Raw genomic sequence first — 16,569 nt, 5'->3', positions numbered from 1 at the left:
ATTCAATCAGAGAAACACAGCCGCGTCAGCTAGGCTACAGCAGGAGACTGCGTTTCATTTTAGGACAAAAGGAGGCTGTGGGGTTTAAACCGAGCAGCAGCAGGAAGATGAGTCAGGAGACTCCGGAAGTGGTCCAAGAGAAATTACAATGGACAGGGAGAAGTGGCCAAGCAAAGAGATGGGCGTGCATCCTGTAGAAGGGAGAGAAGAGCAGGCTTGCTAATGGATGGTGCCATTTGGAAACAGCAACAGTTTTAATTAACCCATTTTACTCACTGTCATTTACCCTGTCTGGGAAAAAAAAACCAGAGAGACTTTCTGAATGTTCTTATACCTGAAAGCGAAACTGGTTCACAAAATAAACACATACATAATCCAATGCCAAAAACTGGTGATTTATAGAAATCACCCTGGTTTATTTTTTTCAACAAAGGAAAAAAAAACATGGTTCAATAATTCAGCATTTGGGACACTGGCAAATACTGTCTGCATTGTTCAAAATAAGTGTTCCTGGCTGTGAGCTCTGCAACACATACTGATGGCCCAGGAACCTTCTTCCATGGTTCTAATAAAACAAAGGACCCACACATGGAGGTTACGTGAGTCAACAAAAGATGCTCTATCACAATGTGCGTAAAAAGCAAGTCTTTGAAAAATATCCAGATCTCTAAAGGAATACAAACACTCCTATTTGGTTTTGGTTTTGTTCATCTTCAGTATTATATTTTAGTTGTTGAGGAAAATTTTTTTACTGTAAGGAAGGAGTTATATGACTTTATAAGTGGGAACCAACAGGCTGCCGGCTAATACATACGTTTTCCCTCCAAGTCAAGTAGCTTTTTCCCCCTGAAAGCCTCTTTCATGATTTTCATTATGGTTCAGAAAAGTAAAGAAAATGATTTCAAGTATTCAATTCCTATAAAAATTGGTATCAAAAGTAATAGAGGACCTAATTTCTTTATAATTCCATGTTTTAAAAAATAACTTAAGAAGCAAGAGGTCCGGCCCTTTACTTGTATAAATACAGCAGCAGAACTAGAGTTTCTTAAGACAACGTGGAGAAGAGTCTGTGTTTAGCACCTCAATCATCGATCTTAACGTTGGAAACGTTTCTGATACTGATGGAAGAGTCTTATAAGAAGGTGAAATACTGAAAAAGAAAAACACAAAGTAGCGGCATGAAAATTAACAAAATTTGCAAAAAAAGGGCAGAGCTTATATTTATTCCTATCATTATATTTATTATATTCATGTTGTAATATCAAACAATGTTAGAAAGGCAGGGAGGAGCTGTGAACAGAATGGCTCCTCTCACAACAACGGCCTGCGGCATCAGCCAACACGTTACAAGTCGCTTGGAAGTTAAGCCAGAGCTTTGAAAAAGAAAATTAAACTCTGATTTACATGTCCAGCTGTGGTGCATGCTGGGCTTGGAATCAAAAGACACAGGTTTCAGGTCCAGCTTCACTCCTTATTAGCTTTCTTTACTTCTCTAGGCTGCACTTCCCTGATCTGTCACAGGGACAGTGTTCTTAACTCGCAAAGTTACCGTGAGCTCTGAATGAGATAAGGTATTTCAAGGTACGCTGTAAAGCGTTAACTGCAGGATGTAAGGTAGCATTGTTATTCTTTCCTTAAAGAATTGTCAAAAGATTCACACTGTACAATTATGTAAGAATAGAAGCAAGACCTTCGGCCTGGTGGTTGTATTACTAAAACATGTGCAAACTAATAAGCCTGAAACAACAATGTACCAGGACAAGGTGTAACTGTTAGAAGCTTTCATTGCAAAGCTAAATTACAAATTGAGCAATGGTAGACTACAGGCACAAATATTTCTGTTTTAAACAGAATATAAATTACCCAGCAATAGAGTGGTTGCTACGACAAATAGACGTGAAAGGCAAAACTGGGGGTGGTTGGGATGTAAAAAACCAGGAGAAGGGGCAAAAATAACTAAAGTTGAACAGTGAGGCTTACTTATTCTTCATTAACTACTGAGGCATCTATGAGTTTAATTTCACACACTTCAAATTCACACAGTCCTCTCCAGTGCTTCTGGAAACAAGAGCCAGGAACGATCACGGTCTGCTAGACTCCTCACACACAGTGACCGTCAGGGATAATTCCTGGCTGCTGTAAAATTCCTGGCTGCAATAAAATGCAACCAAGTAGGCTAAGTGCTACCACTCAGAGTAATGTAAAATGGGCTCTGTCTACAAGTTCAAACACTCCTGAATACTGAGCCTAAGAGTAAACAGGCCAAGAGAAGTGAATACCTGATCATATAAATAAGACTTTGGTAATTTTCTTTCACCAACTACTTTTTAAATTTTTTATTCATGGTTCTTTAAGAGTCAGGGTCTCACTCTGTCGCCCAAGCTGGAGTGCAGTGGTGCAACCATAGCTCACTGCAGCCTCAAACTCCTAGGCTCAAGAGATCCTCTCGCTTCAGCCTCCCAAGTACTTGGGACTACAGGCACACACCACCATGCCCAGCTAATTTTAAATTTTTTTGTAGAGGGGAGCAGTTTCACTATGTTGCCCAGGCTGGTCTCGAACTCCTGGCCTCAAATGATCCTTCCACCTCAGCCTCCCAAAGTGCTGGATTACAGGTATGAGCTACTGTGCCTGGCCTTCATAGTCCATTTTTATCCATACATTCACCCTTAAAAGGTTATCTTATACAACAGCAAAACATTTTAACCTTGAAAAAGTGAATTAAATTCACTGTATTACATATTAACTTATAAAAATGAGTATAACAGTTCCAGTTTTCATAGCGCTCCAAAGTAACAGGAAACTCCTTTTCCTCCTCCAGTTATGATACCCTTGTGTGGACCCCCCTCAAGTAGTTACCTTTTCAAGTTCATCCAGCTTTTGGCGACTTTGCTAAAGGCCTCTGAACCAGGGGCTGTCATAGCTTCAAAGTCGACTAACTGAAAAAGAAAGACATTTAGGAATGTTACTAAACATGGAGGACACAGGCTCGGCTGGAGATCTATGTAACTCGTGTACCTTAAAATAAAAATCCATAAATTGGGACTTAATACATAACCAAGCATTTCTCCCTTCCCGCTCCAACATACCTTCCCTTTGGGAATTTTTCCTGCTACTTCTTTTCCACTTGCCATCAGTGCTCCCACGATGACCGAGTAAGCAATTACACTATTTAAATAAAGAACAAAGGTCAATCCATCCTGGACGGTCTACAGTTACCATGTTAAATTTCACCATGGACTTCCCATCATGAAAGATAAAATTTATTCAAAAATTCTTTCAAATAAAACACCGAATGTTTCATTTAACATGAAAATATGCCTATTTGTTTAAGAATAGTTACTAATTTACTATTAGAATATATTTACTGGCCAGGTGAGGTGGCTCACACCTGTAATCCCAGCACTTTGGGAGGCCAAGGTGGGCGGATCGCTTGAGGTCAGGAGTTTGACAGCAACATGGCGAAACCCTGTCTCTACTAAAAACACAAAAATTAGGCCAGGCATGGTGGCTCACACCTGTAATCCCAGCACTTTGGGAGGCCGAGGTGGGTGGATCACTTGAGGTCAGGAGTTCGAGACCAGCCTGACCAACATGGCAAAACCCCATGTGTAACAAAAATACAAAAAATTATCCAGGAGCGGTGGCATGTGCCTGTAGTCCCAGCTACTTGGGAGACTGAGGCAGAAGAATTGCTTGAACCCGGGAGGCAGAGGTTGCAGTGAGCCGAGATCGCTCCACTGCACTCCAGCAATGCATGTATACAATAAAGTTCATAAATACAAATACATATGTTAGTCTTACTTTTTAAGCATTAGAAATGCTGGCCTTCAAAGAAGAAATGCAGAATACATTCTCACAATGTACTAACGGACAGATGGTTTGGAGATTTGGGCATGTGTGTGAACTGCCAGGGCTCCAAGGTGGCTGTTAGAGGCCAGGGGATTGTGGGGTACCTTTGCCTGCTGGCTCGGAGGCTCGTGGGGCAAGGTCTGCTGCCCTGTCACTCCAGAACGAGTGTAGAGCTGCGAGTGTGCAGGTCTGGGATAGGAGGCATTTGTAAGACGTTGTGCTTCTGCTCTTGGTGAGGGAAGAGAGGGAGCTGACTGGTTTTGGGTGGAAGGGGCTGGCAAAAGGCCGTGGGACCCACTATTGTAACCACAGTGTTGTGCTTTTCCCAAAACAAATCGGCTCAAAATAAAGACAGCTCTCACCCATGAGATAATGCATCCTAGCAGGTGGAAAGGATGGCACGAGCACCTGAGAAAGCTAACAAGTGCCATGGGTGGACACCAAGAAAAGTGAGTCAAGGTGATTCATGGGGTTCTCCAGCAGGGAAGACTTCAGAGGCTAAAGACATGTGCTCTGCAACCTCCAGGGTCCCAGGGCTGAAGATGAAAGGGGCAGAGAAGGCAGGGAGATGTGGCAGAGAGCCCACGTGGAAAGCAAAGGGGAAGCGAAAGAGCCACGGAAGAGAGCGGTGCTGCAGCCAAGGCAAACCAGGGCAGGGCAGGGCTGGCACTGCGCACTGTGTGTGCTGCCAAGCTCGGCTTAAACCCATGGTTTTCAGAAGGTGCTGGAGAGCCGCAGGGCACAGAGAGGAGCAGGAGCAAAGCTAGCTGTGGCGGGTACAGGGAAGAGAGAAACAGAAGTGTGGGAGGCAGAATCAACAGACTATTTAGGATTGAAGAGATGTAGGGATGAGGCAGAGTTGAGGACAATCAGAGCTGCACGTCCTTCAATGTCACACGTGAGCCAGCAGAGCTGCTGTGAGGACAAAGGACGGATGCTGGCTGTTGAGTACAGTGGGGCCCACAAGCGGTGATGTGCACAGGCCTCACATCCCTTATTCAGTGGACACAACTAGCAATATTATGCTGATAAGACAACATTTATGTTTCTATTTTGTTTCAATGAGTCTTAAATTCTATAACCAAATTTACTACCACACTTAGGGGAGTTTTACTTTCTAAGCCATTAATCAAAGATAAAGACATTCAAGTGTATTATTTTTAGCCAAAACATCTTAAGTTCAACTATGTGCCAGTAATGGCAAAAGGCCATTTACATAATTTACTGCACACAGTACTGGGAAAAGGAGAATGAAATGAAAACTCTACAGTCATAGCTCTTGTTTTAATGATACCTAAAAAACTCCTGATATACAAGTAGCAAGAATTTATCCAAAATAATAAAAATAGTACAGACTGACTGTTGGCCCAAAAGTATAAAACATGAGGATTATGGGTCACCTGACAGCCCAAAATGAAAAAGGAAGAGGAGGAGGAAGAGGTTCAGTAAGAGGCTGGCAGATACAAAAAATTAAAACACACTGAGCACGGCACATGGTACACAGTAAACTTTCCATGAACTTGTGTTGAATGGATGAATCCCTATCCTATTAAACGTAAGCACACTATATTAGAACTGTCTTCTATAATTCTTTTGCTGATGTGATAGACTAAGGAAATATTTTTTTGTGCAGATTTTGGAAAAAAATAGGGAGCTCCTTACCATTTCTTTGTGTACTCTGTACCTATATCCATAACAGGAAGGGTAAGCAAAAAAGAACACATTTCTCAATTTAAAATAATTTTAATGACAGGATATTACTTACCTGGATCCTCGAGAGAGTGGCATTAAATTATAAAAGTAATAAACTAAGGATAAGATTAAGTTGCAGACAGCATCAGCCTCCTAGAAAAAAAGATACAGACTCATAAACTTAAATACTACAAAGATTACAAACTAATTTTTCATTAGGTGACAGAACACACAAGAATAATTTACATCAAGAAAAGGATTGTTTTCTTCCTCCCCCATAAGAATCTACTTTTCAAATTCTTGAATATTCTATACCCTTTTGTATCATTTTTTTCCAATTTAGTTCAATTTAGAGCAATGTTTTCCCAGCTGTTTCTTAAACTGCAACTCTTGGATAAACATAAAAATCTCAGTCTCCTTTAACGTTATTTGAAATGTCAAAATATATATTGTGACTAAAATTTTAAAAGGCATTTATTAACACCAAATGTGTTCTCTCAAACAACATGTACCTTACCCCAAAAGATCTGGGTAAGCCCCTTCCCCTACTCCGCATTGAGATTTGGATGATGCTCAATTATGTGTATAAACTTAGATGTTTAATTATATGGATGCAGTGATTAAATGTTGGAGAAATAAGGTGACTTTTCAAGGGTATGGGGCACCTGTCCACTGCAGAACACAGAGAAGGGGCGTGGTGGGGAGAGAATGTCCACCATACCCTGCTGCCTGTAACGACTCCACCTCGAGTCCAAGCAGACAACCAAAGAAGAAGGCCACAGACCAGGAAAGGGCCGCCAAGTGCAAAGTATACACAACTTCATTATACTTTCCTTGCCATTAACTCATCAGAATGCATCATCCAGTTTACATTCAAAAGCTCCTTGTAAATATACGGTTATAAGCAACAACCGCAACGAAGGGAAGAAAATGGAAGAAAAAGGTGAAGCCCAGGTCATTTTCATTATGGACCAGCTTTTTTATATCTTGTCAAAGCCCAAACTTATGATAATGTTGTAGTACAGTACTAAATTATTAATTTATTATCCTCCCCATTACTGTAGTTACTAAATACAAGAATTTTTGCCTATAAGAAATAAGAAATATTTTTAGGTCAATTCAACCCAATTTCAAGCATAAGATGTACAATCTCAGTGAAAGGGCAGAGGTTCAAAAAATTTACAAAAGAATCATAGGAAGAGCAGAAAAATGGAAACAAAGAGAAACCTACCCCAAATTCTGATGAAAGAATCAATACTTTTCCTTTTGCTGTCAAATCTTTATAAAGTGCATCTATTTCAGCATGATATAATTGTGTCCTTTCTTCCGTGGTTTGAGTTTCCACAGAAAATAATATATTGCCAACTCTGAAAATACAAAAATAAGTGTGAAAGGCATGTATTATAAGTTCAAACAGCCAAACACAGAAAGTTTTTTTAAAAAAGCAAATAGCATGCTGACGTAGCACTAAACATATACAAGAATGTACCTTACATTTCTAACTATAGACAAGCAAGGTAGGTTTCATGAGAATGCATTCTTTCTTCATAAAATGTGATAGTTGCCTCACCTTTAAGTGACCAGTAACTCATTTGCTCACAGTTAAGTCTAACTACATGTACTTATTACACAAACTTAAGCTAATATATGGGAAAACAATGACACATAGTAAAGAATGCATTTAAATAACCAGTAAATATTTTCTAAGCCACCCCATTAGGATTAAAGGTCAGAAGCAAGAACTGTGTGTAGGAAGAAAGTTCAGGGACTACACCATGGTTCTGTTTTTTATCAAAACAAAAAAAAAGTGGAGCTGAAGCTCCACTGAGGTTCTATGGAGGATATAAGTTTGATACAACAGGCATTTTTTGTATAACGCCACTAGCAAAGTGTTGCATTTAGTCCTCAGAGCCTACAAAGAAAAGCTCAGCTGCTGCCTTGATTGAGGAAGGAAGGAAGAAACTGGGCCACAAATTATTATTATAAGAGATGGGATCTTGCTCTACCACCCAGGCTGGAGAGCATTGGCATGATCATAGCTCACTGCAGCCTCAAACTTTTGGGCTCAAGTGATCTTCCCGCCTCAGCCTCTTGAGTAGCTGGGACTACTGGTATGCACCTGTAGTTATTTTTAAAAATCCATTGCAGAGGCAGGGTCTCACCATGTTGCCCAGCCTGGTCTCAAACTCCTGGCCTCAATCTTCCCATCTTGGCCTCCCAATATGCTGGTATGAGCCACCACTTCTGGCCAAGGGCCACAAATTATTATGAAACCATGACTCAGGTCATAATGTAGCTCATCAGAGGTTCAAAAAAGGAATCTAATTTGGACAACATAGAGAAAAGCAGGAAAGGTCTCATGGGAGAAGTGGCCTGAACATGGGTCGGGATGGGAGTGAGAGACCCAGACATCGGAAAGCAGGGGTGAACTGGGGAACAAGCATTCCAGTCGGACTAGCAGGCCAGGTTCCAACAGGGAGATGGTCCAGGTCAAGCAGGAAATGTCTGAGGCCACTTTGTGAGAGGCTGTGAATGCCTGGCAGGGAAGCTGGTTTGGGTAGCCACAGGCAATGGCTGGGTATGGAGAGGGGAGAGATTTGTGGAGCTAGGGGAACGTCCACTGAGGTGGAGCTCTAGCAACATTGGTGAAGTGCTGGTGAAGCAGGAGACAGAAGATGGGATGCCAGGCAGAGTCGACTCGAGGGGTCAGGAGGCCCAGAGCAAGGGAGGCAACAAGTGAGGTGAAGCAGGAAATTGAGGAAAGATGTCACGTTTCAAGGGGAGAAATTTCATGTAGAGTTGACCCTTGAACAACATGGGTTCGAACTGCATGGATCCACTTATACGAGGATTTTCTTCTACCTCTGCCACCCCTGAGACAGCAAGACCAACCCCTCCGTATCCTCCTCCTCAGCCTACTCAACGTGAAGATAATAAGGATAAAGACCTTTATGAGGATCCACCTCCACTTAATACATAGTTAAGTATATTTTCCTTATTATTTTCTTTTTTTTTCTCTTTTTGAGATGGAGTTCACTCTGTCACCAGGCTGGAGTGCAGTGGCACGATCTCGGCTCACTGCAACCTCTCCATCATGGGTTCAAGCGATTCTCCTGCCTCAGCCTCCAGAGTAGCTGGAATTACAGGTGCGCACCACCAGGCCTGGCTAATTTTTGTATTTTTAGTAGAGATGGGATTTCATCATATTGGTCAGGCTGGTCTCGAACTCCTGACCTCGTGATCCGCCCACCTTGGGCTCCCAAAGTGCTAGGATTACAGGCGTGAGCCACTGCGCCCGGCCGACTTTCTTAATAACATTTTCTTTTCCCTAGCCTACTTTACTGTAAGAATACAAAATATAATATATATAACATATAAAATATGTGTTAATCAGCTGTTTATGTTTTTGGTAAGGCTTCTGGTCAACAGTAGGCTATTAAGTTTTGGGGTAGTCAAAGGTTATATGCAAATTTTTGCCTGCTGGGGTGGGAAGGTCAATCCACCTAACCCCTGAGTTATTCAAAGATCAACTGTACTTATATAGTAATTTCATTTCTGCTTAGGAATCTGATCTGAGGATCCACGTCATGGATGTGTGAAAAGGTAGGAGAACACTTTGTATGTTAAATAGCACAACCTGCAATCAGGGGAGAATGATCTTTATTGGGAACGTACTTTGATAAGAAGCTTGAGGTAGAGATCAAGACTTCAAAGATATAGAAAAGCCCTGAAATCTGGAAGTTGCTGAACTGGTGTTTACTCATGAAGGCCTGTTTAAGTTTTGACATGGAACTTGAAGAGGTGGCTCCTTGTAGTTTAGAGGAAAAGTATGTGAGAAAGCCAGAGCCCAAGAGGCAGAGGGGCTGGAGAATGTGAGTCACAGTCTCACTGCTGAGCAGGTGGAAACCAGGGGGAGGGCATGGCACTTCCCAAGGCTATACACCTGAATATGGGGTGTGTGTGTATGCGTGTGTGTGTGTGTGCACAGCTCAAGGCAATTCCACCCACAATTCAAGGAATATGGAGGCTGACAGACAAAGCTTGGATTTCAGATGTAAATAAAACTAGAGTTAATAAAAATGTTTACTGCAGTGCTATTTATAAAGCAAAACAATGAGAAATACCCTAAGTGGTCAATAACAAAAAGATCAGTCAGAGAAATTCTACATCTATACAATGGAATATTATGCAGTTACTAAAAATACTTTTAAGAATATGACTGGGGAAATGATTGTGATAATGTAATGGTAAGGGTAAATAGTAGAACAGTCTAACCTCAGTTTTTAAAGAAAATAACTTGATTTTTATTTTGTTAATTTTGCTTATCTGTATATTCTAAATTTTCTACAATAAGATTATACTACTCATTAATTATTAAAGCTGTTTTCTCTCTCTCTCTCTCTCTCTATATATATATATATATATAGATTGGCTTTTATATATATATATTTAAATCTACAATGGACTTCAATCCGCCAACTGCTCATCTTTTTTCATTTTATTAGTAAAAGCCTCCCTCGCCCCCCCAAGGAACTTCAAGAACCCAGGAGAATGTCTTCCACAAACTACATCATACATAGTATCGAGAAAGTCCTTAGATTTAGACAGTCAGAAAATGTATCTGCTGGTGTAATACTTTAGATGTCACATTTTTTTAAATAACTGGTTATAACTGCTCACTGGACCTTGATAACTTTTCATTTCAGGATGGAGCAAAAGCTCAACACCACAAAACTCTATAGTGACAATAAGCACAGGCACCCTTCCTGCCTCGTCTCTAGTTTACACCCACATTAAGAAGCGCACATACTTGTCTCCTGTAATCGTGATTGTGAATCCATCATATTCCTTCCCTTGGTCTTTAAGGCTGGGAACTTTTGTGTTCACGGTGAACCCATCCTTCGTTTTAGTATTAAACTGCTTTCAGGGAAAAAGAAAACTCACGTTACTAGTGTTTCATTCACTGTAAACCCCAACTGCAACTCTGCAGTGCTGGCTCTACCTTACATGTTTTTAAAAAGGGCCAAGGAGGTCATCTGATACAAGAGATGGTGTCCTGGTGGCCAAGGACATCTCTGCCTGTCTTCAGGCCCCAACAGAGCCCAGGTTACGCTCCCCACAGCTCCTACCAGAGGCCAGCAGAGAACCTCAGCACCAAAAGCTCACAGGTTCTCTTCATCAACAAGGGGCACTGGCTCACTTCTAAGAGCTCCCTTTGAATGTTTTCTCATGCCCATCTTAGTAGGCAGCAACCTTGAATCACGGCAGAATAGTTGTACCTAACATCCCGTAACTCAAAAATGCAACTTATGCTCATACTAGTGCTCAAAGCAGAGACTGATTTTTCTGAAGAGTACCCAGGATTATATCCACTAACTGGAGAACTTCATTCACACCCACACCCACACCCACCCAACTCTGTGAGCCACAGATAAGTCGGTTAAGTTAAAAGAATTACTCGGAGTTAAGAATGGCTTTCGGGGTGATAAATGTATGAACACAGTTTCAGATGTTAGCTTTCTGTTTAAAACATTTGGGACAAACCTGCAATGGCAATAAATAGGTTTCAGGAAATGACCCCCAAATTTAGTTAACTTAATATTGCCAATTTTTTTTTTAATTGATGGACTGGAAGTTAAGAGAAGCAACAGTAAAGTAAAAGAGGCTGCTGCTTCATGAGGGGAGAGCTTGTCTAGAAACAGAAAGATGCACCAGGTGTCACCAGCAGCCCAGAAGCCAGAGGATGAGTGGCACAGGCCATAAGGCCCACAGCAGGCACTGAACAGGCAAGCATCTTTCACGCCCAAAAAAAACGACTTTCAGGAGAAGAAATGCGTTAACACACTATGTGCCAATTCTCATCTAATCCTCACAACATACTGATAGCACTAGGTATGGTCTCAATCTTACAGATGAGAAACGAACTAGGTGAGGCAAAGTCTGGCTGAGTCCCAGCCAGTAGGGAAGCTGCAGAGTGGGAATGTGGGCCCAAAGTCTTGGTGAATTCCAGTCCGCGTTACTTGCTAACAAACCGCCTCTAGGGGGCGCTGACATACACGTTAACTTGGTTTTTCATCAACAGTACCATTGTGCCTTTCAGTGGAAGTTGACCTGGTACATTCCACTAAGCACTTTAAACACTCAAATATCTTGTTGTATATTCCGCTGTGTGTGCCTTGCAAAGTACCAATATATCCGTAATCCTGGGTAAAAGCTAGATGTATAATGCTGAAATGGAATGTCATCCCACCGCAGAGAACAAACATCTTACATCTTTCAGACAACAGTTGGTAATTTCACACCGAGAGGCACACTGAGGCTGGCGATGCCGCGTCTCAGGCTGCATGCTAAGTGACTACAGTCTTGTAGCCCACTCTGTTTTTCTTCTTAGACAAAGACATATAAAATATTAAAATCTCCCTAAACTGACGTTGTATTCTGCCTAATACCACAGGACATCTAAATGCCTAACTAGAATACCCACAGGAAGGCAGCTGAAGAGCCCTCACATACCAGTTTCCTTTCTATATGGTACATCTCAGGGCCTGTGGTGAAGCCATTCTGCCCCCTGGGGGGCGCTGGGGAAATTTATGGGAGACTGATTATTACAGGGATTGGACAGTTGGGAGCCAAGATTACTATATGTCCCACAGTACAGGGGATTGTCACACATAATGTATGATTTTCTAATGTCCCACTGGATTTTCATGTAGATGAAGAACATGTTTATCATTTAATCAATATGTGGGCCTGGAACCAGACTCTGTTTTGCACTTAAACGCTAACTATTTATTATATAGTTTTCATACATACTGAATTTTCCAGGAATGCAAATAGCATACACATTGAGTAAGGAGTCTACTATATACAGCTTGGAGCTTTACTAAGCTTGGTTTACCATTTCAGAAAACCACATCGCCAATGACAATGTAGCTCACCAAATAACACACATATGGGGCTACACTTATAACTGTCACATTCACCATGATTTTACATGCAGGTGTGAAGCACTGGCTACTGCTTTCCGGCTTCTAGAGAAGGCCTGCCCAAATTTCTGCATACTGAGATACACTGTGTGGACACTGTGTGGACTGAGATACTGAGATGACTTTGCGTGGACATTTTTTAGGAGGTGAGACATATTCTCTGTGAAGTTCATCCTAGTGCAATAAAGGAGTCAGTAAAGGGGGCATCTGAACATGTTTACTGAGTCAACGCAGTGGGTTTGAGAAGGTTGAGGGGCACTGTGTTAGTGCATCAGACCCTCACAATAAACTCCCCGAGGTAGGTCTGGCCACAATATTTGGTCTTCAGCAGACAAAAACCTGGAATAACTGTAAAATAGGCTCATCCACACCCACCCAGGCAGATGTGGGGCCTGGGTCAGATGCTCAGCTCTGTTCATGACATGCTACTTCCTTGTTATTCCTTAGAAATAGATACACTTTGCTTATTCATACAAATTTCCTAAATTTTACATGAATCAATCTCATCTACTATAACTGCAAGGAAAACATTTACTGAAGTTCCACATTAGTGTTTAAACCACTAATTGGAAAAGCAATTCTAACTGCTGTTGGCATGTTTTGGGGCAGTTTTACTCCTAGATGGAGGAAAGGTTCACACAGTTATAATTCTTAATGGATTATACTTTAATCAAATAATTTCTGTCCCTTTTAGTGTCCTTCCCATTGAATTCAAATGTTTCCATTATTGATATTGCCACACATACTTTTCTTCTCATTAGCATTTGCCTGGTATACCTGGATCATACTATCATACTTTTGTATCTAGCTTTTTGTTTGTTTGTTTGTTTGTTTTTAGGAGATGGGGTCTCACTCTGTCACCCAGTGTAGGCAAGAGAGCAAGACCCTGTCTCAAAAAAAAAAAGAACAGAAATTTATTCTGGAGGCTGGGAAGTCTGAGATCAAGGTGCCAGCGTCTGATGTGAGCCTTCTGACTGCTGCCTCACATGACGGAAGCTGGAAGGGCAAGAGAGGCCACTCCCCAAAGCCCTTTTTATAACGGCATGAATCCATTCATGAGGGCTCTGCCATTAAACACTTCCTGTTAGGCTCCACCTCCCAACATATGTGCACTGAGGATTCCATTTCCAACACATTCATTTTGAGGGGAACACATTCAAACGATGGCATTTACTTCTCTAGTAATTAAAGAGTATAGGTTATTTTGCCTTTCTTTAAAGGGTAATGAGTTTTGACAGGTAGTCAAATCACTAGCAGATCCACTTAATCCTTTAGACTTAGTTTTATTCTTTGTTAGGGCAGTCTGTTTAGAAATTGTTCTTAGTCCTAGGTTGTGGGCCTTACTGTAAAGTATGGTCTTACCTTTAAACTGTGTCCTTTCTGGGGTCTTAACTAAACGCCCAAGGTGTTCACAGGATCCATCCACATTGGCAAAGCCGAAACTCCAATGTCTCTCAGCACATACACCTCTGATACCTCTGCTCAGCTTTCGTTCCCACAGTAGCCACTCTCTGCTGAGCCTCTCATGGTCTTTCATTGCATGTTCATGACCAAGGTCTTAGTCAAGGATGAAAAGGAGTGCTCACATTAACCCCTGAGCACTCCCCAGCCTACATGGCCTCCTTCTCTCCTATACTCTGCTCTGCAAATTCCAGCCACTTTGGCAGACCCAAACTCCACTCTCTACCTCCTTAGCTTAGCAAGACCACTGTACTCTGCTTGGGCTCCACATTACCGTGCAGTGGTCTAATAAATACCACAGTAGAAAGCTGGGGTGACAGTGGGATTCACATTATTGTAATTAGCCAGTGCCTGAAAATAACTGACTTACATTTTGTCCAGTTTTATAACTGCAATCATGTAGAAGGGCAGCTGAGTACCAGTTACTCAGCTGTGGCCAGAAGCAGAATTCAATTATATGTATTTTTAAGTTTTCTTTTTTCTATATTAACTGCTTCCTCACAAGTTGTTTTTTCTGTTTGAGTCTGATGCCTGTAGGTTCTTTTATTTTGGTTATTATTCAGAATGTGTTCATACGAGTGATTTCAAATAGCATTTAATAATTCTGAGTTCTTTTTTAAAAAGTGCTATTGGTTTTCTTTTCCTCTAAAACCATGGACTGCCATTCTGATGCTAAAGTTACCTTCATAATCGGAAGAAGGTCTTCTACTTTGTGTACCTTTTCCAGGGCTTCCCGAACTTCCAGCAATCCTTTAGGATTATTAGCTCTTAAAGAGAGACAGAGAGATGGCAACTGAGATTAATGCAGAATTGTAATAATTAATCATGCAATTATCTTTAATTTAAATAAATTGACCTCAATTTTGAGTAGCTAAACATTCAAAATGGTAGGCCACAAATAAACCTTCCAAATAACGGGATAGTTCAATTCTAATGAGTTTTGGACTGCAGATGAAAATTAAGGAAACAGCAGCAGATGAGAATTAAGGAAACATCTAGAAGGCAAAACAGGAAAAAGCAGAATGGATCAAAAGCCAGTGTTTGTGTGAACATGTATGGTTATGAGTTTGGTTCTTAAACTCTGATTTTCCTATTCCAGCTCTAAAATTAGATGTGGATGTTTTGTTTTGTTTTTTTCCTTTCTAAAGCTGCTCAAATGAAAGTATTCTGCTAGGTTTTTCCACCGATTTTATATTTACTTGGTGATATTTAAGCATTCAGATTTTTTTTCTCCTAGTGTTCTGCTCATTGTTTTGTCTATCCCATCCTGCCTTTCAAGTGAAGGAGAATAAGTATTAAAGCTGAAATCCCTAAAAGATAAATCCAAAGAAACATCCTGCTTTACAGAAGAAAGAGACTAGAAAAGTCGCAATAGTGCACATAAAGTTAAAAACACTTCAGTTGAGGTCTGTGGATTTTGTATTAAAAAGAAAGTGATTATGAAAGCCTTTACGATTCTAAACACTGTGTAAAAATTTGATAGACCTTGTTTAGCCTGTCAACAGGCTTAGTTCTCAAGTTTCAAAAATATAACAAATATAAAACACATGAAATCAACTCATTACTAAGAAGGAGAAAATTAAAGGCTTACCCATGATAAACAAGAATTCTGTCTTTAATAAAATGAAGTATTTTCTCAAAATATTCTAGGTATCTCATGTTGATCACCTGACCCCTATAAGTCAAAAATAATAAAATTAAGAATATTTTTATAGAAGAATATGCTCAAGCCAACATCTAATTTCAAAGTTAATTTAAAAAAATAAGAAACTATGAGAATAATGTAGAAAAAAAAAGTCTGGGAAATTCGCTTGTTCATAGTCAATGAGTGGTGAAGCAAAGCACCGTCTTAGCAAGACTGCCTGCCAGCTCACAGGGCCTATTCTGGCATCAAACTCAGTGCCAGATCAGCCACAATGGGAAGACAAATCCCCCAGCACTGAAGTGAGGTCCAGACTTTCATATCAGCGTCCTCTGACGGATCCCATCACTTGTGGGCAGTGTGCCGTCTCCCCTCCCTCAGTTCTCCCAACAGCATTATCCAATACCCTGTCTTGCTCTCTAGCTCACTAGCAGTCTCCTTTCCTCTACCCACTCTGAATACTCTTTTCCTCACATTTCTATCCCTTCTGATCTTTTCCTTTTAAACTCACTCCCAGAACTCCATGTTCAGCCAACATGCTGAGTCACATGACACAGCCGACTGCTCCCAGGACATCGCTCCCTGGGTTCCCACCAGGCATCCCAAACCTCAAAGGTTACTGTCAAGTAAGAATTCCCTCCTGCAACCCACACTTCTCCCAGCCTCCCCACTAAACATGTCCACCTACTTTTCATTCTGGTGCTCTCTGGCCTAATGGGACAACCACGTACCTGAGGGAAGGTGGCCTTCCTCTAGCTCCATGCCCTTCCCACTGCAGCCCACCGCCAGTGCTCCTGATTCTATCTTCTAAGAGTCTAGCTCTTCCTCTCCAACTCACTACCACACAGCTTTTGAGGCCTTTGCACTTGTCCACCTGAACAACTACACAATTTTCCAACCTCCTCCCTTACCTCCGAGGTTCCTGCCTCCTCTCCA

General features: G+C 41.2%; 1 protein-coding gene across 13 annotated transcripts in view; it reads right to left on the bottom strand.

Annotated features, from left to right (window-relative positions):
- Positions 1-374: 374 nt before the first annotated feature.
- Positions 375-16,569, bottom strand: part of TTC13 (tetratricopeptide repeat domain 13) — a 72,744-nt gene continuing 56,549 nt past the window's right edge. For 6 of the 13 annotated variants that reach the window (XM_009441650.5, XM_016940774.3, XM_016940764.4 and 3 more), the window contains 8 exons: positions 15,583-15,666; positions 14,674-14,758; positions 10,355-10,464; positions 6,776-6,911; positions 5,618-5,697; positions 3,090-3,168; positions 2,860-2,939; positions 375-1,150 (listed from right to left, as the gene is read on the bottom strand). In XM_009441650.5, the coding sequence (XP_009439925.2) occupies positions 1,036-1,150; positions 2,860-2,939; positions 3,090-3,168; positions 5,618-5,697; positions 6,776-6,911; positions 10,355-10,464; positions 14,674-14,758; positions 15,583-15,666 (769 nt within the window). In that variant the 3' untranslated portion in view covers positions 375-1,035. Of the gene's footprint in view, positions 1,151-2,859; positions 3,169-5,617; positions 5,698-6,775; positions 6,912-10,354; positions 10,465-14,673; positions 14,759-15,582; positions 15,667-16,569 lie in introns of all 13 variants that reach the window. The other 7 variants (XM_016940757.4, XM_054660048.2, XM_054660043.2 and 4 more) reach the window with 2 other exon arrangements.

The sequence above is a fragment of the Pan troglodytes genome, chromosome 1, assembly GCF_028858775.2.
Source record: "Pan troglodytes isolate AG18354 chromosome 1, NHGRI_mPanTro3-v2.0_pri, whole genome shotgun sequence".
Lineage (NCBI taxonomy): Eukaryota > Metazoa > Chordata > Mammalia > Primates > Hominidae > Pan > Pan troglodytes.
Note: the sequence above shows the minus strand (reverse complement) of the source record. Positions and strands in the feature narration are given on the sequence as shown.